Source organism: Drosophila serrata, unplaced genomic scaffold, assembly GCF_035046125.1.
Source record: "Drosophila serrata isolate PLE 108 unplaced genomic scaffold, ASM3504612v1 contig_276, whole genome shotgun sequence".
In the NCBI taxonomy this organism is placed as follows: domain Eukaryota; kingdom Metazoa; phylum Arthropoda; class Insecta; order Diptera; family Drosophilidae; genus Drosophila; species Drosophila serrata.
The window spans coordinates 7,373,448-7,397,182 of NW_028257174.1; the positions used below are offsets into that span (position 1 = coordinate 7,373,448).

The following is a 23,735-nucleotide window of genomic DNA, read 5'->3' on the forward strand; positions in this document are numbered from 1 at the left end:
TTTCTGGCCAAGCCAAAGCCAGAGCCAGAGTTCTTGGGCCTGTCCCAATGACCGAGTGGCGGTATATCGCTCTCCGATTCCGAATCCGAGTCCATTTCATCCAAAAACCAGAAACTGGCACAGCACCCGAGCTAGAACGAGTGCCAGCCGAGCCTCGCCGAAGCCCTGACGAGTGGCAGCCGAAGCCTCAGACGAGCGAAACTGAACGAAAGTCGCACTCTGCGGACGCACACGCGCTGCGGCAGCTGACAGTTTCAGTAAACCACGGAGACGAACGGATTACGGGTAACGAACAGCAGCGAAATCAGCAGGAGCAGCACCAGCAGCAGCAGCACTAGTGTTCGTAGCAGTCAGAGCATAAAATATCTAAATCAGCAGCAAAGCCAGTAAAGTAGCCTAAAATATATACAAACCAAAAATAAAAAAAAAGTTAAACAGGAAGAAACCAATAATCGAAAAAGAGAAATAATGCTCCTAGTCCCAGCCTCGCCGAACACGACCTGACTCGCAAAACTTTGAAGTTCCAGAAGGCTTTCGCCTGAGTCCTGTTAAACAAGAAAAGAAAATGTAAAAGAAAAAGGATAACGACAACGAAAGGAAAAGAAAAAAAAGAAAACACACAAAATTAACACACTCGGCATGCCAACGAAATTTATATGTAATATACAAAAGCCCTGAGCGGTGCGCAGGCAGGCAGGCAGGCCACCGAGCGGAAAGAAAGTTTTACATAAGTTCTCCCTCCTTTCAATCTGACAGCTCTTTTTTTGTTGTATATTTTTTTAGAGTGTGACCCACAAAAAAACCCAAAAAAAAAAAGGAAAGAAACCCTTTGTAAATACCTATATAAACCTTTATAAATATAATACAATTTAAGTTAAAGAAATCGAGGGAAGAAGGTTATAACCGCCACATGTGTATCTCAAGTATATAAAGTGTTCATAGTGTTGTGTGTGTGTGTTTCAGTGAAAAAGAAGAAGAACCAGAAGAAGAAAAGCAAAAAGCAGCAAACATAAATTAATATATATACATTTTTTTCGACTTGAATTTAGGTTGCTTTTTTTGTTTGGTGTAAAAGCGCGTGTTCGCCATGGCGTATACTTGATGTGGCCGCAACGAGCAACGATTGCGTATACGCCTAGTGGCAGCACAAAAGCGTATATGTGTGTGTGTGTGTGTGTGTGCCAGTGTGGCTGTGAGTGTGCGTCACACACAACGTGTTACGCAGAGTAACTGTAATAGGGTGAAGCCCCCTTTTACCCCCCTCCCACCCCTCTCCTGCACCGCACCGCAGCGCCTGGGAAACTTTTGGTTTGTTGTTTAGACCAAAGTGCTCGGAAAAGTAGGCAACGAAAATGGTTACAACAAATTGCAGGGCTCACACCAACATCTCAAACACACACTTACACGCAAGACACGAGCGCAGTAGCAAGGAGTCGTCGGGGATAAGGGGGTGCCGCGGACTTTCGATTTTTCGTGAGTCGGTTTCTTGTGTGTGTTCTCGAGTGTCCTTTGTTGTTGCTCCTTTTTGGCTTGTGCCTTGTGCTTGGTGCCTTGTGCCGCCCCCCGTTGAACTCCACTCTGCGGCATTCGCCTGCTGTTTAGGTTATGTGTATCTGGCATGTCCTTTTTCCCAGCCTTTCTTCCTTTTTTTTTTGGAGCGCGCATATGCGACGTCTGCGCTAGCACGAAACGAAACCAAACGAAACGATTTGAAACGAGACCCAAAGCAAGCCAAAAACTCAGCACAATTTGCGGCACAACAGAATTCAGCTTAACTCGACTCTGAGACCGAGACGGAGACTGAAAGGACTCGAGGCATTGAGAATGTATAGCGGGGCAGGGGCGTTTGTCAGTCAGTCAGGCAGTCAGTCAGTCAAGCAGTCAGTCAGTCAGTCAGTTGGGCGCCTTGCTAGCTGGCTAAGTCGTATCCTTCCAAAGCCCCGCATCCTGGCCATCGGCTTTCGCTCGAGTCGAGTCGAGTCGAGTTGAGTCGAGTCGAGTCCGAGTCCGAGTCACATCGAGTCGCGCGTGTGCCATATCGCGTTTCGTGCTGTGCTCAAAAAGTACCGAGGAGGTCTAAGGACTCGAGGCAGGGTACTGGCACTGGCTTTGGCTTTGGGTCTGGCTACTGGGGATGAGGGTGAGGCCAAGAGGAATGGAACGGAACCCTCCAAAGAGCCACGGAGAATGTTCTCCATACAGTGAGGTACAGAGAGAAAGAGTGAGAGAGTGTGATAGAAAGAGAGAAAGGTGGCTGGCGTAAAAAGGGACAAGGGTGCCTCGAATTGCCTTGGCTTCGCCTTCGCTTTGGTTTGCTTTGCTGAGACAAATAGTAATACAAGTAACATACGAAATTGTGCAACGCTTTTAAAAGTTTGAAGTTATAACAAAAAAAAAAACATATTTTTTTATATATATGGATGCATTTAAAACCAAAAAAGACTACCAGCTATGTGAATAATTCTCAATCTTCATTTAAGATTTATAACAGCCATTACTAGCTACTTAATGAGAGCAATTTAAATAATTTAAAATGGTTTTGTGACCCAAAAAAAGTCACTTAAATAAAGTAAAAAGAAACAAAGAAAACGACTCAAATACAATAATAGATTTGTAAATTAAGTAGGTTGGGAAAACTCTTAAAAATCGTACATAAAAGTCATATTTTAATACAATTTGGTTATTTTAATGGCTGCCTAGTTTTGTTAGAACTTTTAGGGACATCCTCTCTGTCACTTACTAAAACCGAAAGGACACGCAATTGTGGCTAAGTAGAGAAAGCGAAAATTTTCCTTTCTTAGCCAAAATCTATAAGCTTTTGACGCACTAAATGTCATACGTGTGAGTGTGTCCCGCGACTATAAAAAAAGCAAGGCAGTGGAGAAGCAAGAAGTTGAGTTGGAATAAAAGGAGTATTGTCGCTCGGTTTAGAGCGGATCGGCTCGGCCAAGGCCCAGCGGGTTAGCGGCTCCGTTAGGCACTTTTATATTTATTTCTATTTACCCACCTTTTGCCCCCACGAGAGTCGCCATACCAGTCGCCAGTCGCAGTCCCTGTCACATTCCTATTCGCAGTCAAAGTGCGTGTTCAATCGGCATTCGTTTCCTTTTGCCTTTCATTTGCTGTAAAAAATTTACATAACCCAAACTGCCGCATAAATAAATTATTAAATACGTGACGTGCAAATGGTCAAAGGCTAGAAGGAGACCTCAGGAGTCAGGCTCAGGCCCAATGGCATGTGCAAGGCTCTCTGGTCTATTGTGCTATTCCCCAGGGCTTGCAATCAGGACGCAATCTAATAAGGAGATTGTGTTCAGGAGCCATATGTGGGACTAGCACAATCAGGCGGGAGAGCGGGGAGAGAGATGTAGATCCTCACCCCAAATTCACTTAGGACTGAAGCCAAGGATAGCCAACGATCGAGCATAAAATTGAGTCTAGAAAAGGGACTCTTCCTTGGCTTTACAGAAACTTCTAAGGATCCTTAGTTAATGCCTTACAGCTATCATGCCGGGAAAATCCACTCCTGTCTTCTTTAAATATATATTTTAGCCTTGTTTTGGATATGTATTTTTAATTTACAAGAAAATAGAAGAACTCAAATCCCTTCATACTGCCTGGGCTTATTAAAACCTGGAAAAAGTTAAGTCCTTAGTATAATTACATAATGTCTCCCGAATAGGGTAAGGGAATCCAGTTTCAAAGGTATATTGTGGATATATTATATATTAAGGGTGGGTTTGGGACAACTCATAAGCCTGACCAACTTAAGTAATTGGCATAATAGCTTTCCGATTAGTCAGCTAGAATGTATATTCGGTGAAATAATATATTTTTATAACAAGAAAAGGACACTAACTTCGGGAAGCCGAAATTTCAATTCGGAAAACATTTTTGTGCTAGTTTTTATTAGCTTAAAAAATCTACATTCATACAATTTGATTTTTAAAATGTTTACGATTCCTTTCTTAATTTAAAAATGTTTTTTCTACCTAAAATGGCTAGATATATTTCCCTGTTGATGCTGATCAAGAATATATATAAGTTATAGGGTCGGAAATTACTCCTTCACTGCAAAACAAGCTTCTGACTAATATTGTAATACCCTCAAAGGTTATAAAAATAGTTGCAATAGTTGTATGAAGTTCCTTTTTCCTTCCTAACTGTTTCCTAAAATTTATACTGAATAATGCTCTATAAACATCATTAAACATATATACATAGATATATCTTTCCGCTGGGCTGGTAAATTACCTAGAATTGGTGACTTCAAAACCAGATACTAATCAGCTAAAGAAATTATGGCAAGTGAAGTAGGTGAGACAGTTACAATTTGATGGGGAAATAGTACTACGCTCTTATTAAATTCCCAAAAACAATGGTCTTTCAACTTTTGTTAGTTCCCTAATAGCTCGGCTGCCGTTTTTGGTTAGGAATTTGTTTTGGACTTTATCGGTATCGAAAATCTGAAATCCCCAACGGGGGATAACGGGGGAATCTATTGGTCGCTGTCCAAGTGCGGGCTTTTTTTCGGAAACCGGGTCAGGCAGCATGATTTGTGATTATAACTGTTGTTCTATATTTAAGGCAGCAGTTGTTGGCACTCATAAGTTATGGACGCAGTTGCTTTTTTGGCCAGGCCAACTGGTGCCAAGTGCCCGAAAAATAATGGCCCACTGTTGCACCAGTGTGTAGAGAGATTGTCGGTTGTGTTTAGAGTAGAGTGTGTAGAGCACCGAGGAGAATCGAGAAAGGCATCAACTTGATGACCTAAAAATAGAAAAAGTCACAAAGGCGAATGGATAGCAAACGGCGAAAGACGAAAAGCGAAATGCGGACGGTGTAGGGTGCAGGGAGAGATGGCGAAAAGGGGGGACAAAGTGGCACAACAAAACTTGTATTGACAACGAGTCTTTGCTTTGCCTTACACACACACACATGTGCCACTTCTTTGGCGTTTTTTTTTCTACTTCGGTTGCGGCGAATTCGGTATAACGAACTAACGGAATAACGGAAGTCTCGGCGAAGCACACAGCTGCTGCACGGCACAGCCTTCGCCAAAAAAACCAAAATGGAGTTTTCACTGCGGGAGAGGAAAAGAGCGATGGCAGCGGCACTCGTTCTCTCACCTAGTTGTTGGCATTTATTTTATTTATAAGGAACTTATTTTGTTTGAAACTGGCTCTGCAATTCACGTGCGCGCAAACGTTGCATAAACCTACATTAAATATAATAAAACAAAACAAGTGCTCTGCTCTGCTACTACTCCTATTTTTTTGCTGTGTTAAAAGCTGCCTTGTTTTTTTTCTGTTAACTCAAGAGTGAGAGTGAGAGCTGCCCAGTCAGCCAGTGTGTGTGTGCGTGCGTGAAAAAGTACAAATTAATCGCTTAAGTACCCTAAATAAACGATAAATATAAAACGAATAATTATAAACCAAAAATAAATTAAACAAGTGCTGAAACAAGTAAACCTATCAAAGAAAGCAAAAAGACAACAACGTGATAAATAATTAAAATATAAAATAGAGAGAAGCACTTGCTCTAGTTTCAAAATACCAATTTCACTCCATTTCTTTTGCCCACATTTTCAACCAATTTCCTTACCAAATTGTTCGCTTTTCGCAGGCGACGCTGGCGAAATTGAAACTAAAACAGCAACAGAGAACACAAATAATAAATAATAACAATTTGATAATATTAACAATAATACGCAATTATAATAGCGAAAGACAAACCGAGAACCGGAAACCCGAAAACAAAAGCCCAAAATCGAAACACTAATAAGAATACAACCAACAAAATACAAAATAATAATATTAATAATAATACCAAACATATAATACAGCAACATTTAAATAATAATAATACCGAAACTGCTCTGGGAACAAAACGCAACGTTTGATGAGAATTTTTGGCAACACGTCGCGTCGTCGTCTTGGTTGTCCTGCAAACATCCGAAAACCAACCCAAAGATACCCCGAATAATTCAACCCAAAACACACACAATAATAATACCAATACTAATACAGCAGCAAGCAAATGCTAACAAATAAATTAATGCATAAAAATCAAAGCAAAAAATAAAACGCAAAATAAAACAAAACAAAAAAACCAAGCAAATTCATCTTCTACTTGTTCTTACCGCTTCAACTTTATTCGTCTTCGTCTCCGTAATAAATATATAGATATACATATATGCCATATACATATATGTGTGTGAGTGCGTCGCGTGTGTGTTGGTGCATGTAAATGTGTGAGCTACAACAATAACAACATCAGCAGCAGTAACAGCAACAGCTACAGTAGTTAACAACAGCAACCAGCAGCAGCAACAACAAAAGTTCTTAGCAGCAACATAAAAATAAATAAAAATTACAGCAATAAAAAGCCAAAGCACCAACAACAACAACAAAAGCAACAACAGCAGCAACAAACACAATTGCAACAACAATAAGAACAGCAGCGGATAGAGCGAGCAGCGAAGCACAATATCGATACACATCGATTAACGGTAAGTGTGGGGGAAGAACCTTGTAATCGATTTCATTTTAATAGTTTATAATATATAGTTTATAAATATATATTTTAATTTTATATTTTTTTATAAATATACTGCTGAGAAATTAATGCAACAATCGATTCCTTTGGCATAGGTATTAAAAAATTATACATTTGACTTTTTTAATGGCAAAATAATCCATTAAATCGGATTCGTTCGATTGCTTGTTTGTTTCTTTTAAGGGTTTTATTTAATGTTTTCTTCATTTAATTTAATCTCTTAGGTAATTTTTTATTTTTATTATATTTTAATTTTCGCCGTGAAATAATTAGCTTACAAGTTTCCAGGCTCCTATAATTAGCTGATAGAAGGAAGGAAATCTATTTTAAAATAATAGTTATAATTAAAATTTTTTTTTTCAATTTTTTGAAAAAAAGATAAGGGTTAAATCGTTAAATTAAAAAAAAAAATGGCAAAAATTTGAATTTCTTTAAATTGTAAATAAGTATGCAGATTAATTAACACAGTAAAAACTAATATAGAAGCGCTTTCCGAATTAAAATACCTGTATTTTTTGCTTAGTTATGAGTTTTTTAAACTTTGATTTATTGAAAAAATGGTCAAATAATATTTTCGAAAAATATGGATTCTTGTTTTATATAAAATTACGTACAAACTTGAAAAGATTAAAAATCCCTTAAAGGCGTACAAAAAAAGCATAATTTGTTGTTTTCGCGGCATTTACATAAGTACTAGCTTTAGAAATAAGTATCAGGAAACTGCAATTTCTTGGAATGTGAATGTGGAATTGCAACGGATTTCAGTAGAGCTAATTTATTTCTGGTTTTGATGACTTATTTTTAAAGCAGAATCAAGTTATTATGCCTCAAGTGTGCAACTCAATTCCGAAAGATGGAGTTAAATTTTTCTTAGCATACTTATGTGGGCAGGCTTCAGGCATGGTGAGAAATGCAAGTACAAATCAATTAGAAAGCTAAATCCGAATCAGTAACTAAATCACGTGGGAGTGAACTGAGAAATGGGCGACTTGATGAACTTGGCTCGATTATGTCATGCCCGTTTTCTTTTGCCATTTTCTTGGCCTGGTGAAAATCACTGTTAACCAGGCCCCAAGCCTGAGACTATTAATGGGGTATTCCCCGCTACTCACAGCTCCTGGCACGCCCCATTTTGAGCCCAAAAAAGGCCTCCTCTTGTTTTGGATGCCACTGCCTCAGTCATGGTCTCTGGCTGGCTGGGCTTGTTGTCGCTGCTCGGTTATTTCGGCTACAACCTTTTGCTGGCTTTTGGAGGGCAAACTTTCAGTGAGGGCCGAGGCGCGCGAAGAGGGCGGCTTTTTGATGGTTCCATATAGTCTGTAAGTCTGTAGGTTGTAGTGGTCCGTGGTCCGGTATCATTGCTGTAGTCGGGGACTACAAGGCGGAAGGCCTCTCTCGGCGCATGTGAGAGAGAGAGGTGAAAAGAGAGGTCCTGTTCCTGCCCGCTCTTTAGCCTCAATTTCTCGCTCTTTGAGCATGCAAAATTCATTGACTAACAACATGCGAACTTCGTTCAGTTTTATTGTTGTTGTTTTTCCTCGCTCTCTCTCTCTTTCTGGTTTTCTTTTGTGGTTTTTTGTTTTTGATTTTATTTTTTTCAATATATTTATAAATTATTTTTTTATTTAATTTCTTGTATGCCTTTCCATGTGCTAGAATTTAATTGAATACAGGTTTCTAGCCATATTCAATAATCGATTTTAATTTTGCGGTTTGATTCGCTTCCTTTTTATGACCAACTCCAGCTGGAAATGTGTGTGTGTATTTGAGCGTAATTTGCATATTGACACAAATTCCGTTTGTATATTTTCCTTTTTAGTTTTTTTGCTTTGCCTTTCTTTTTCTGCATGAGTCATCACGATTGCCTGGGCAAATTAATTCGGCAAACAAAATAAAGTTGGAATTTCTGCGAGTTGCTTTGAGTTGCCATGAATGAAACAGACGCACGCACACACTGACACAGAAGAAATATATGCTCATATTGCCGCATAAGAGCGTTTGTGTGAGCGCTGTGCTTCTATGCTTTATGAAGGAGAGTGCTCTGTGTGTGTGTGTGAGTGGCGAAATATCGAACTGACCTACTTTTATGCTTGATACACACACACACATTCGAGCCGAAAAAGCAACACTAACACACACACACACTCAGATTGGCAAATGGAAAAAGAGTGCTTTGACCTTAGCGGAGGCTGCTTATATAAGCCCTATATTGAAATCTAAATCCGAAACGGAATCGAAATTGGAATCCATTCCGAATTCAGACTCCGAATTTGTAAATGTTTCAAATATATGTATATAAATGTATAGTATATACATTGGTCGTTGTGTGCTTTTATTGATTGGCCATTTATTTGTTGTGTGTTTCGTGGTGCATTTTACTTTTGATTGCATTTCATTTAATGCGAATCGCCGTCTGCAATAATCCAATTAGTCAGTCATTGGGCTTACTACCTGGCTTGGATCTGGGATCAATGCTCGCTGGGTTCCCCTAGGTCTTTGGTTTCTACAAATATTCATGATTTAAGTGATGCCTAATACTAATTTAAAATGTATATTTTAATTTACTTGCAGCATTGTGCTAAGCGGCGGGCGCTAATCGAACATGGCGCCTCGGATATAGTTGTAGTTTTAATGTAGCAGGCGACATCCATGTGCCTCATGTAAGTATTTATTAAATATAAATATATATTGATTAAGTAATAAATAAATAAGTAATGATTGAATTACATTGAAATTGAGTTGAAAGCTAACAAAAAATACGTTTTAAACTTGATTGCATTCACCTGAAAATAATTAGACTGAATAAAAAACAAACCATATGTAATTGAGTAACAATTCAGCGTACAATTCCCGTTTACCCATTTTTTTTTGTTCCTGTTTTACACATAATTATGGGACCACTTAATTTATTCAACTTGTATTCGAATTTTCTTGTTCATTCTATTGAATTCTAAATCAATATGGATAAAGGTCAATTAAACAATATAATTGCAATCAGCTGCAATGCTCAATGAACTTTTGACAGCAGAACTTTACTTGTCATCCCAAAATTTGATTGCATAAAACTCATATTTTAATTCTGTTGATTTTGCACGTTGACCTAATTGACTTGAAAACTTAAATAAAACAAGAAAGGAAAATAACTTCGGGTAGCCGAAGATTATACACCCTTGCAGTCTGTAAGTGATTGATTGATTATGGAATAAAATAGGAAATTTATCATTACTAAGCTTAAATTTATATATTTTTTCCAACAATTTTTTCGACAAATCAAAGTGTAAAAAATTCGTAAGTTAGCTATAAATGCTTTAATTTTAATTCGAAAAGCGTTTCTATGTTAGTTTTTACGGTGTATATGTATAAATCCTCTTGCTCAATTTCTAATTCTTAAAAATTCCATTTTTTTTAAATCGATTTTTGACAATTTTAACGATGTAACCCCTTTTAAATTTATCTCCCTGACATGCCAAGATTGATTCCCCTGTTGATGCTGATCAAGAATATATATGATTTATAGGGTCGAAAAGGGGTCCTTTACATCCTTACAAGCTTTTGTCTAAAATTATAATACCCTGCTAGGGTATAATTAAATTGCAACTTTGTGTCACATGTTCTGATAGTTTTTGTCGAGATAAATTTTCATGAAACTTATGTAAACTCAAATTGGATGAGCATTTAAGTAATTAAATTACAGACAAAGAGCTGGCTGTGAGCTTTGAAATATGTGCTAGCGTAATAAAATGACAGTTATAATGTCTTCTTTCATTAAAAATAAGTTTGAAAAGTGCTTAAATTATAGTTAAGCTTAGGGTAATTATTAGTTTTAGAACCTTTTGAATGTTCTTTTATTAAGTGTGCTTTATCTTTTTTATTTACAGGCCTTGGAAATCTAAGGCTCTCATCGTTGGCCGCATAGACAATGACAGAAGATTCCGACTCGATATCTGAGGAAGAACGCAGTTTGTTCCGTCCCTTTACCCGCGAATCATTGGTGCAAATCGAACAACGCATTGCCGCAGAACATGAAAAGCAGAAGGAGCTGGAAAGAAAGAGAGCCGAGGGAGAGGTGGTAATTATTTCTAGCTGAATGTTGAAAATGCCTATCGATTTTGTGTGCCTTACTCTACTACTGCTCCGCTGTACTTTTTGTATCCGTATATTCGTATATCCGTATATGTATTTCTCTCTTCTCTCTCTTCGTCTAAGTGAATTGAATTCTTCCAATTGAGATCGAATGCCAAATGCGGTTGAAGCCGTTCGCTGATCACTGATCGCTGTCAATCGATCGAATGGCAGCGATCAGTGATGACCGACAGCCGTTAACTGCCGCCGCTAATGTGCGCTTTTGTTCGTGCTTCAACCTAAGCCTGAACGTCTATTTTACAAATATAATATACTTATATATATATTTATACTCAAATATATATTCTACTAACTAACCATCAACATACATGTTTACCCGAAACCAATATCGAATATTGCAAATAGCATATCGCATATTGAGTGACAGACACTCATCAGCAGTCATTCCAACACTTACAATTCCTCCGGTTACGTATCTGTATAACGAATGTCTCTATCTATGTCTGCATCTATCCGTATAAATCATCTACCATAACTTACATATATTATCATCTGCTGTAAATGCCTTCATAGCCATCCATGCCATGCTAATACCTCTGTCACCGTGCTTGACCCCTGCCATCATCCAAATCGAAACTCTAAGCTCTGAACACACAAGCCATCGCTGTCTGACCCCACAACTTGACCCTCTGTAATTCTCAACTCTATGTCAACTGTCAACTGTGAACTCTAAACTGTAAACTGTTAACTGTACACTGTACTCTGCCAACTTCGTCAACTGTCAAACTCTCCTTCTGTCAACTGCCGACTGTTTTCCTTAACTGTAATCTCTAGTAACATATTTGCTATCACAACTCACCACTTATTTCCCAACTCGTAAAGTCGTACATGTCTTTGTTTTCAACGTAGCTAGAAAAAACCCCATTCGAACTCAAGTCCTTAAAACAAAAGTACAATACATACAGCGCAAGTCCATCCATTTTTCTTTTGATCTTTGGTTTCGTTATTCCGTTTAGTTCCAACAAAATTCCAAAAAAACGTAAATGAGACCAAAAAGAACATTAAATTGATTTCTGATTTTGTTTGTTTAGTAATCGTATTGTGTATTTAAGCATAACAAATTTCCCAAAGGCACTCCCCGTACCACTCCTTATGCTCTTACGTGCGTACCAAGATCGTACCATATATCGTATTGCTATCGTATCGAATCTGTAATCTGATAAATTTCTTTCCTGCCATAATCGTTGTATGTTCGTTCGTTTGTTGGTTTGTTTAATTGTTTTTTTCAAAAACTATTTGAGAGTAAGAACTGTGTATTCTGTAACCCATTGGCTTCGTAATGTGTTCTAATTGTGTATCGTAATCGATTATCTACTCAATTTTTCCGTATTAATTCGTATCAAACATTTCATTTACAATGCCAGCAACTCCCTGTCCCAAAATAACAACAATTTAAATTTTATCGTTGTCGTATAATTATATATCCTATAGTATATTTTGTACCCGTTGAAGGCTAAAAATCTTTTTCAGTTACATTTCCTTAGTTCCATTCGGTTTTATTTCAATTTGATTTGACCAGCGATCTCTGGGTATAGTCCAGGTCCATGTCCATGTCCATGTCCATGTCTATGTCCTTGACCATGTCTCCTTTGTCTTAGCACACACTCTCAGTTTCACGAAATCTTCTGTAAATAGCCAACTCGTTTGTGTATAAAGCCAACTGTAGTTGAGCTAACTGCATTGTATCTCATTAGTGCCAGTCAATATTCAAAACTCTAAACTACAAACTCAATACTTAAAACTCAGTGTCCATTATCAAGTCGAAATCATCTACTGAAGTGTTAAAATAATGGCTACAAAAAAGCCAAGGCAAAGATCAGCTGGTTTAAAGAAAAATGTTTGCGATATTTGATCAAACAAGCACTACTATATTGTATAAACAAAGACATGAATTGTTTAAAAGCTCAAAAAAAAGGAATATCACAGCATTCATAGCTGGCAGTCACTAAAGATCGAAAGCTGGCTGCTAGGAAAGCAGCAATTGAGCTGCCTGCTATGAAACTACTAGAAACAGGAAGCAGGGAAGAAGTTGGAAGATGGCCGCCCAAGTGATCGGGACTGCTAGCTGGATGATATGAAATCGCTGTACAAATAGGAAGCATGGAAGATGGCTGCCCAAGTGATCATGACTGCTAGCTGGCTGATATGAAATCGCTCTACAAACAGGAAGCAAGGAAGATGTTGGAAGATGGCCGCCCAAGCGATCGTGACTGCTAGCTGGCTGATATGAAATCGCTGTAAAAACCATCTCAAAGAGCATTTTTCATAAACTGCTGTCACCTATCACACACCCACACAGACACTGTCCTTGTCTCTGTCTACCTTCTTAAAGAACCGTCCCCCTTTTATCGCCCCCCTTTTATCGCCCAACTTCTGTCTTTCTCCATCGCTGTATCTGTCAATATCTTTTTCTCTTTTATCTGTGCACACACACACACACCACCGCGCCACACTCACAAACGGTTAGAATCAATCAAATCGAATCAGTAAATAATAAAAACATCCTCGCATTTAACAAAAACGATATCGAAAGTGAGGCGAAAAAGTGCATTCTCAGTCTATCAATATAATAATTATATATATATCCATATATAGACTATTTGACCCGACATTTAAATCTGCTCGCCTACATAACCACATTCTACCGTTTGCTTTTTCTTTCGTGTACTCTCTTCCGTTTCATTTACAACTTCTTCTCTTTTTGAACTTTTTGAACGCTCTCTCTCTCGCTCTCAACGAATCTTTTGTGCCCCGCCGCTGTCTGGATCCAAAAACTATAACAAAAAAATACAAATACTGAACAATGAAAATAATATATGTGTATAAAACTTATTACGAATATGAATGACAAATGCAAATTCGGCGCTTGCAAAATGCGAAATGCAACTAACGAAAACTAACAACAAAAAATATCAAAAATCGAACATGAACATATATCCTTCACAAACTCCTCTACTACGCTACTTTTTACTACTTGAACTTTGATAAATGCTCGTAATGAATGCCCTAAAACCAAATACCAAATCCAAATCTTCTTTCAGCCGCAATATGGTCGCAAGAAAAAACAAAAAGAAGTAAGATTTTGCTCAGAAAAACAAAACCCACAAAAAAAAAGAAACACAACAAATGTTAAAAAACACCCACCGATATAAAAAATATCCCCTTCCCACACACACACACACACCTATATCTATATACACCTATATATATATAGAGAGAGAATCTCAATCGAAGGAAAAGTTTTCTGTGTGTTTCTTTAAGTTGTATTTTATTGATTTTTTGTTAAGACTTTATTGCCACAAATCTTTGAATTTTGTTTATAATTTTCGTTAAGTTTAGCCGAAACAATTTTTTGCGTTCTGCCATTATTTTGCATTGTTGTTGGTACCCCTCGTTTCTTTCTGTGCAACCAAAGTCAAGCCAGCCAATGCCAATATCAATACCAATTCATGCCACTTAGCCCAGTTTTGGTTTCTGGTGTGCCCCAGGCTCGGATATATGTATATCCAAGTATCCAAGTAATCTGTAACCAGTATCCACTATCTATATATATATATAAATACATATATTTCTTGTACTTTGTATTTGCTCCCCCCCCAAAAAAAAACGTAGCTTGTCCATATCTATGTCTATTCGTATACTCGTTCTATATCTTTGCCTTATTTATGTATTAACTATATATATATAAATATATATATGTATTTTCCCACTGCCCAGGGACGCTTGAATACAATATTAAACAAAACAAAAATCAATAATAATAATAATAAAAGCTCACCTGTAAATAGCCCAAAGAAAACCAATGCAGCTGGAAATATGCTTTCAACTTCTCCGCTTTTCTCAGCCGCCGCAGAGTCCTTGCTGAAGGTCCTTAATGAATATAAAATGCTTACAGCCTCTAGATCAACGTCTTTTCTATTAAAATATAATAGTAAATTTGGAATTTTATTGTGAATAGGTAAATGTCAGTCTGAAAGTCGAACAAACTTAAACAAAACAAAAAGGAAAAAAGTGTCGAAAAAAGTTTGATCATGTAAATTGTCATAACTAAGCCAAAAATGGATTAATTTCCAAACGGGAACTTGTTCTATGCTAGCTTTTATTAGATTAAAAAATCTGCATTTAAAATTTTTAATTCAATTTTTGTATTCATTTCTGACAATTTTAACGATTTAACCCCTTTGATTTTTTTTTTTAAATTTCGTAATTTTTTGGAAAAAAAAATATGGTTTTTAGGGTTGTAAACGAATCCTTCACTGCTTTTTAAGCTTCGGAATGCAAAGGCATACAATTAATGCTTGAAATACTGTTGCATCCTTTTGGACACCTTTTGTGAGAACCTCAGGGCTTCCTGAATATCTGTTTATCTGCTTCTCTTTATATATATTGTTTCTATTTTAACAGATCCTAAGAAAAGTAGTATAGTGCTATTTAAAGCATTACTAAGACCATTGCAAGGATCTCTCCAGGCTTCGGCTGTTCCGAATAGAAGAGCCAGCTTTTGCCTTTTTTACATATATATATTTTTTGTCTAACTTTTGCTATTTAATATAATACTTGAGAACAAACACAAGTGTATAAATATTCCTTTTGCCACTATTTGCCCCTCAGCAATAGTTATATTGCCACTGCCCGGGGGCCTCAATTACTTATAAAGGTGGTGGTGGAGCCTTAGGACCCGAGTCCCTAGTCCCATACATATGACTAAGGAGCTTAGTAAATGTCCTGACCCCGAGGCGGGAATGAAATCTACTCATTTACACACACAACAAACAAACACACACTCTGATAGAATTAATGGCCAATCAAGGGCTGCAGTGTCAGAAAGCGAAACAAACCGAATTCCTAAAATACTATCTTTGTATCTTTGTAACCGTATCTAACATACTGTATCTGTGTGTGTGTACCCGTATCTATGTGTAATAATTGAGTAATTTGTGTGCGTGCCTGTGTAATATTTTCTATTCTCAACGCAACAAGATATATATAGGTAAATATTGTAACAACACAGCCACAACCCAACCAGTAACAGTTCCAGTTCTATCTTAAGTTTCAGTTCCTTTTCTTTTTAAAGAGTGTTTTGAGTTAAGGGATTCCTAGGTTGTAGTAGCTCAGGATCAGGGTTCGTTCTTTTGACCATACTATGCAGATGTCTGATGATTTAAACGCCGCGAGCAATACGCAAAGATTTCCCAACGCGCAAATATTTGCATTGCCTCGGCAACCAACTTCAACCTGTAGTCTGACCCCTGACTTCCGACCCGTACGAAACGATACATTAAAGCCCACATATACGCATCATATATCCCCGTGCTCGTAAGTTAACGAACCAATAAAAAATTCACACTGTGGAGGAGGGGACAAGTCCAAGTCAAAGTCGCTGGCGAAGTCGAGGCAAAATAGATGAGTCACCACCAACGACCGACCAGAACCTACCAGAGTTCCCACCGCGTACTGTAAGTCGGGTATATCCAAATATATCGAGTAAGTGTCGCTTAACTCTCAACCAAGGACGACCCCACTCCAGGGAGGAGCCAGGTTTGCCGGTACGCCACGCAAATTGTTGATATGATCCTTAATATTCATTTACGAAGAACAGAGGTTACTTTAAATGCTGAGCATGTCCAAGTATTTGGTGTCTCACTTCTACCAAGAAGATCCTTCAATATTGCGATGCCTGCCGGCAGCCATTTGTTAGTTTTCTTTCCTAGCGTTAGACGAACATTATTAAGAGGTTTATTAGTTTCTGTTTCGTTTCGGTTTGAACATTGATTTGTAGTATGGCTTCAGATAAAACTGTAGAACCCCATCTCCGATACCCCTTAAGATAAATCGCCTGCAACTTACCGCTTTCTCCTGTTAAATCTGTAAAGGTGTGTCTGGGTGTGTGTGAATAAATATAAAGCGAGTGCGTGCGAGTACGATAGTGTGTGCATGTCCTTGTAGCTGTAGTTGTGTAGTTTGCATGCCGCATGAGAAATCTTCCTGAGTCCTCCTTTAGATCCCTGGCAGCAAGTCCGGTCTGTTATTTACTCTCTAATGATGCTTCAAATACTTTTCCGCTTAATTCCTTAAAAAGCAAACCGGATCCCTACTCAATAATATCCTGATATACATCCCTGAATTCCTACAAATTAATTTATACTCTATACTAGTCGTTGGTACTGCAAATCCCTTGACTATCGTTTTATCTAGTTTAAGTCCTGCTATACTTTTATCTTTATATTGATAATATCCCATTTTTAATATATCCCCTCATTGTGATACTACTTCAATACTACCGGCACATGTCCTTGGCAGTGTCTCTTCTGTCCGTCACAAGTTCTACCATTTGTTGCTAACCGCAGGTTAACTAACCTATTTTTGCCTCAGACATCGTTCCGTTCCCCGAATGCGTCATAAATTTGTAATCAGCCAAGGGAACAGCGAAAGCGCGAATGCGAGGAAGCGCTCATGTCCTTATGTCCTTATGTCCTTATGTCCGGTCAGAACCGGCTGTTATGGCCAAACCTAACTATCAACATGCACACCCTCCTCCTCCTACTCCTCCTGCGCTGCGGTTCGCCTTTTATTAGTTTAAATATAGACCTGAGAGCTCTTGTTGTTATTGCTGTTTTAAAAGGCGAGCGCACAGGACAACTCCGGGTCCGGCAATGGGGCCTGGTCCTGCGACCGTGTTCGCGTCCATGTCCGTGTCCTGGAGGGAGGGTGGTTGCCGCAATTGCGTCAAAGCTTTGGACTCCACAAAATACATACTCACCGAGTTACCAGCGCCCCCTCACAACACATACACACACAGACACAGGCACAATCTAATTGTCACGCCAAGCCAACTATTATGGAATTTTTCCCTCTAGTTTTTCCTTCTTCACACACACACTCTCTCTCTCTCTCTCTCTCTGTCTCTACATACTCTGTGTGTAGTGTGTTGGTAGTTGTGCTGGCGAGAGTGACGTTAGAGTTTTTGTGTGCTTGTGCTTTTGGCTCTTTACTTTTGCTTTTGGCATTGCATGTGTCCTGCGTCCATGGAAAGTAAAAACCGTACCCGCCCACGTCTGGGTGAAATCGATAGGGAGGCGGCTATGGTATATATGGGCTATGGAAATGTGGATGTGGGATGGAATGAGCTTTTTTTTATTTGAGCTGGAAACGGTATGAAACGGAACCCAAGGCAGTCTTCGTCACTGGGCCAAAAAATATTGTCATTCAATATGCATGGCAAAGCAATTAAAATTTGCCACGACATGCAAGAATAATGCTTGTGTCTGGCCAAACTCACAGGGAAAACAAAAATGAAAGAAATCACACAAAATTGAGCTGAATGACATTGAGTTGTCCTGCTCGCCATATATCCTTTCCTTTCCACCTTCTCCCTTTCCGTTTGGATTCCTTCCTGAAAAGTAGCTTAGTTCTAGTGTAGTTATGCACACTGTAGTTAATGTTTTTTAGCAACTTCGGACACTGTTCTTTAGTTTATCTCTCTCTCTACTGCAAACACATACACTTACACTCACACAACGTTGGAACGTTGTCTAACACTGGTTACCTTAGTTTCCCGTTTCCGTTACCATAAGCATTTCCGTTTTGAATTTGAGTTTCCGTTTCAATTTCAGTTTCGTTTACCACCTTTCTTCTTCTGCTTCTGTTATTGAACCCAATGAAAATGAATCGAAGCGCCTTAAAAAATATATAAATATATATATTCCAGGTTATACTTATTGGTATTACCGACTTGGTGTTACTTTTGCATACCAAAATAATAACTGCTCTTACCACAACCAAAACCCAACCCCGAACTCCTTATTCCTCAGCTCGAGCTGTATCTCTCGCTATCTCTTTATATCTATCTGTCCATTATATCCCCTGTATATATATAATAGATACTTGTTACTATAAGCCACTCACTATATATATATAGATAAATCTCTGATATGCAAAACTGAAACCATCACAAAATTCTTTTAAAATTCCAAAGAAAAGGAAAAAACAATAAAACAAAAAAGAAGCGCTTGAAATTGATGTTGATTTGTGCGCCGCTCACTTTCTGTCTTATGATTTCCACCGATCCTTTCGATTCCGCGTTGAGTTGAACATCAGCTCAGCCGCGAATCGCGACTGATAGACGAGAGTAATTGTACGAAGGTCCTTGCTAATCCATATTTCGCCCAATTCCTTCTGTTCTCTTCGCACACCGCTCCACGATATACGATCCACGCTCCTCACAGATCCGATATGATGACGAGGACGAGGATGAAGGTCCACAACCGGATCCTACACTTGAACAGGGTGTGCCAATACCTGTTCGATTGCAGGGCAGCTTCCCGCCGGAATTGGCCTCCACTCCTCTCGAGGATATCGATCCCTACTACAGCAATGTACTGGTAAGTCCTCAGATCTTTATATTTTCTACACATATATATATTTAAGTATATAGTATGTATGTATGTATATGGGCGGGATAACCCCAAATGACCCGTACTTGACCCCTCTTCTTCCAGACATTCGTAGTTGTAAGCAAAGGAAAAGATATTTTTCGCTTTTCTGCATCAAAAGCAATGTGGCTGCTCGATCCATTCAATCCGATACGTCGTGTGGCCATTTACATTCTAGTGCATCCATTATTTTCCCTATTCATCATCACCACAATTCTCGTCAACTGCATCCTGATGATAATGCCGACAACGCCCACGGTTGAGTCCACTGAGTAAGTACATCTCAAGAGATTCATTATGCCAATGTGTCCTATATAACCGACCACACGTAACCCCCGACTGAACACACACTATTGATATTTGGTTACCTTTCAACCCTTAGCTAAAATTTGATTTAATCAATTAATTCTTTTCGTTTTCGATACGTTTATTTATTTATGGAATCTTTTACAATCTAATATATACTCTGTACTAGACATATAAGTATATAGAGATCTTCTATATACGGATATGCTATATTATCTACTTATATTTAAACAATATTATACGATATTATTATTATTATACTATAAATGTAACCTTTTCGATATTTCGATATTTATACAGATGTGTATTTAGGTGAAACTTGAATTTCTTTCCTCTATGATTTCCGCAAAAGCCAAACGAAAAAATTAAAACGAAACCGAAAAGAAAACAGTAACAAACCAAAGTGCAATCGAAATATGTAAACTTGTACTATACATATATACATATATATATATTTATTTATCTAATTCCCAATGATAACCCCAATGTCCTACGCAGGCAAAGGTAAAGGTGGTCAAGTCAATAAAAACCAAATTAAAGTAAAGTAAAGTAACGTTCAGTTTTAGGTAGTTAAAACCATTTCCAGTAAGAGAGAACCTCCTCAATTCCGACATCATGATGCATTTTAAAATATATATCAATTATGGCGTAGTGGTGCGAATGGAACCACCTTGATCGCTCCTCTTGTATAATATACACTCCACTCTCGCATTTAAAACATTCAGTATATATAACTATATATTCTCATTACCGTGCTCGTTTCTTTGCCGCGTAACTCTGTTCGATCGTTCGATCATAGATCAATTTCAGATCCATTCCAAAAAAACGAATCATTCCTGTAAAAAATACTGTACAAATTGCCTCGCTAGGCCATCCCGATCCGATCGAGAACCGACTATTCCGAACTGGTTGGTTTTGGTTTGTTCACGTTTCGAATTGAATTCAATCGATATATCATTTGTAATAAAAGTAACTTTGCTCCGTATACTCGATACTGTAGTTTTTAGTTTAGAAAGATATATCCTAGAGAACATATAACTAAATAACTAGTGTAAGCCAATATTATGTATGACTTTATCCATAGATCTCAATAGAACTTGGGTAAATTGTTTAAGTAGTCATTAAGTATAACTTTGTATTGTAAACAGAGCCCCCGTTATATATCGATCCTTAGCCGTATTTAGTAAAGTTTTGATCATTTTATATACACGAAATCCTTGTAAATTTTATGTACTCCCATTGCCATCCATAGTTAAGATCGTATATAATCCATAGAACTTTATAGTTTATATAGGGTTACAAAGTACTGTTCGCAGATCGCTCTGGGGACTGATTATAATAGTAGAATATATAGATTCCTAGAAGACTTGATGGATAGTTCGATTTGTTTAGTATATTTTTCGTATATAACTTCATTCCGGTCTCTCGCTCTTTTCACACTATATAGTGAACCAAATCGATTTGTATTCATAGTTAGACTCTCGATTCGATTAGTGCTCATCTATATAGAAGTCGTTAATCATCCGGCACGCACACAACCCTATATACATATATAACTCAGGGGGTGTGTGTGTGTTTGCCCTAGAATAAATATTGCGTATACGTAGCGTTGTACATAGGTAACTTTTAGCGAATCTAGAAAACAACAAAAAAAAATATAAAAAAGCGAGCAAATATTCTTGCTAGAGAGCGTCCAGCGCCGAGCAAGTGTAAAGTGAAAAGAGTTACGTCATTTTTCTAGCTGATATCAAAGTTATTGTCGCAGATTTGGTATCAGAATTGAGCACCCTAGAGAGAAAGAGAGAGAGAGAGAGAGAGAAAGAGAAAAAGAGAGAGAGAAAGGGAAAGGGAAAGAGAGGGAGAAATAGAGAGAGACGGAAACCGGGGCGACACAGCGACATAGAGTGAAACAGCAGATGGCAGCTGGCAGATGGAAGTGCAAGCGGAAGTGCCACTTGAACTTGGCTAAGGGTAGGACGCCTTCAAACGAAGGGGGGAAGGGGTCGCAACAGCAGGTGCCGCATAACTTGAGACACGCACACCCACGCACACACATACTCACGTGCCAAGAAAGAAAGTAAAAGGAGAAGAAAGCCAGAGAAAGGACTAGGGAGGTGGGCGAAATGAGGCATAAGGCTTGCTGCAAGGAGCGAGTAATGTGGGTCGCCATAGCCCGCTGAGAATGTGGCCTAAGCACACAGAGAGAAATACTATAAAGAGTCGCCTTAAATTTCTTGGAATAAAATGTACTTAAAGCTATCTCTTTGCTAAGACAAATTGCTACAAGAACAAGTTAAAAGCCAGATCTGTTTTAAGCCCAGCTATACAGATTTAACTAAATAAACCATATTGCTATAGTTAAAAAACTTCAAGAAAATTACATTTAAATTATAAAAATTTAATGAAAATGAACTTTAAATTAAACTAAACTAGCTCCAACCTCCTATTTTTTTGCGCTGCACTGGGGTCACACTTGTGCGGGCCCCTGAGAAAGACATAATACCTGCAATTAAAACACAACTCAAGTGTCCTTCACTGGCATTGGGGCCTAGGTCAGACGCATCCCCTCCCCTTGCCCCATCGCCGCACGTTGCATCCTCGCATTCCCAATTCTCGTTCCACTTCCAGCCTGGCAGCTTCGAGTCTGTGAGTTGCGAACTGTGAGCGACTTTGAACTAGTTGTGGTGCCCAAATGAGACGACCAGGCAACCAACACAGCCAGTGCTGTCGTGCTCCTCGTCCTTCTTCCGGACAGATCTAAATGACCTTTTTTCAAGCCAAAAGAAAAGAATAAAATAACCAAAAATTAGCATTAATATATATTTCACATAGTGGTGGCATAACTTCTTTATAGAAATTATTTGAGCTACAGAACACTTTTTCCTTTTCTTAAAAGATCTGTTGATCTTCTTAAATCTTAAATATAAATATATTTTAACTGACATCACTAAACAATTGCCAACAATAATGGCAACTAGCAAAGGGTGTCACTGGAGCGTCGCTGCCTGAAATCTGTCAAATGGCTAACCAGGCAAAGGGGCACGGGTTCAGCGGTTCAGGGGATATGGAAGAGGAGGCGACAGCATTTGGCCGAAGGTCGGCCTATTGATCTGACACCCACACGAACAGCTTCCCTTTCCACCCACACGAACAGAGGCGGCATCAAGCAGTTGGCCGTTAAGTATTAACCATTATTGACATTGACAATTGTCTATCTGCATCTGCAGTTCAGTAATTAGGGCGGTCGAGTGCATGCCAGGTGTGCTTTTGATGTGCGCAGTTCTACAGGCATTTCAATCGGAACGATTTAGAAACTGTACACCTGGAAAATTAAATAAATATATAATTATAATAAAGAGCAAGTAGGTAAAAATGGGGAAGGTTTCCTCCTCTGAGTTTCTTTAATCCTTTTAACAAAATTAGTAGAACAAATAAGTACACTCAATACTTATGCAATCCATCTTGGCATTGTTGATGTGTTTGTGTGCAAGGTCAAAAGACCAACAGCAACCGTACAGGCAACAGAAACTGGTGAATCACAGATTGAGATACTATCTCGGCACTCGTAGACCTATAGGCAAAAAGGGCCAGTGATTATAATGCGAACAGTTAGCTTAATCATGTAAGTTAGTCTTAAAGAATACATTTACTTAACACCCTTGGAAGTGAAATAACCCAGAAAACTGGAGCCAAGTCATGGATACCAAACGCAAACGGAAACGGAAGCGGTCTCAAGATGCAGCCCAGCCCAGAGGAGAGAGCCGCTATGGAGAGGAGATGAGTGCAGTGTAGTCTACTTTTAAGCGCGTCTTTCTGTCTTACGTTTCCTTTCAAAGCTATTTTTAACTAATCCAATTAAATGCTTTTGATTTATCATATAATAATCGTACACATATGTATCCTTTCTTGGAAAATTTATGTCATTGGTTTTAGTTCATTTTTTTTTAAGACGTTTTGCGTTTTGGTGACCCATCATATCAGGCAGTCGTCCAACCAAATTTACAAAACATTACAAAACTCATTTGAAGAGCATACAAACCGATGAATAAGTGAAGAAAAGAAGAGACAACAAACAAATTGCATTTCGAAATTCAATTCGTTTTTAGGGTGATATTCACCGGAATCTACACATTTGAATCAGCTGTTAAAGTGATGGCACGAGGTTTCATTTTATGCCCGTTTACGTATCTTAGAGATGCATGGAATTGGCTGGACTTCGTAGTAATAGCTTTAGCGTGAGTTATATAAACCTATATATATATATATATATATATTTAAAACCTTATATTACAATTG

General features: G+C 38.3%; 1 protein-coding gene across 50 annotated transcripts in view; it reads left to right on the plus strand.

The window, feature by feature from the left end:
- Positions 1-23,735, plus strand: part of para (sodium voltage-gated channel paralytic) — a 116,042-nt gene continuing 92,307 nt past the window's right edge. For 36 of the 50 annotated variants that reach the window (XM_086835915.1, XM_086835917.1, XM_086835924.1 and 33 more), the window contains exons 1-8: positions 1-285; positions 5,626-6,511; positions 9,130-9,218; positions 10,437-10,627; positions 13,743-13,775; positions 18,927-19,082; positions 19,200-19,405; positions 23,546-23,674. In XM_086835915.1, the coding sequence (XP_086692041.1) occupies positions 10,478-10,627; positions 13,743-13,775; positions 18,927-19,082; positions 19,200-19,405; positions 23,546-23,674 (674 nt within the window). In that variant the 5' untranslated portion in view covers positions 1-285; positions 5,626-6,511; positions 9,130-9,218; positions 10,437-10,477. The remainder of the gene's footprint in view (positions 286-5,625; positions 6,512-9,129; positions 9,219-10,436; positions 10,628-13,742; positions 13,776-18,926; positions 19,083-19,199; positions 19,406-23,545; positions 23,675-23,735) is intronic. The other 14 variants (XM_086835931.1, XM_086835922.1, XM_086835944.1 and 11 more) reach the window with 1 other exon arrangement.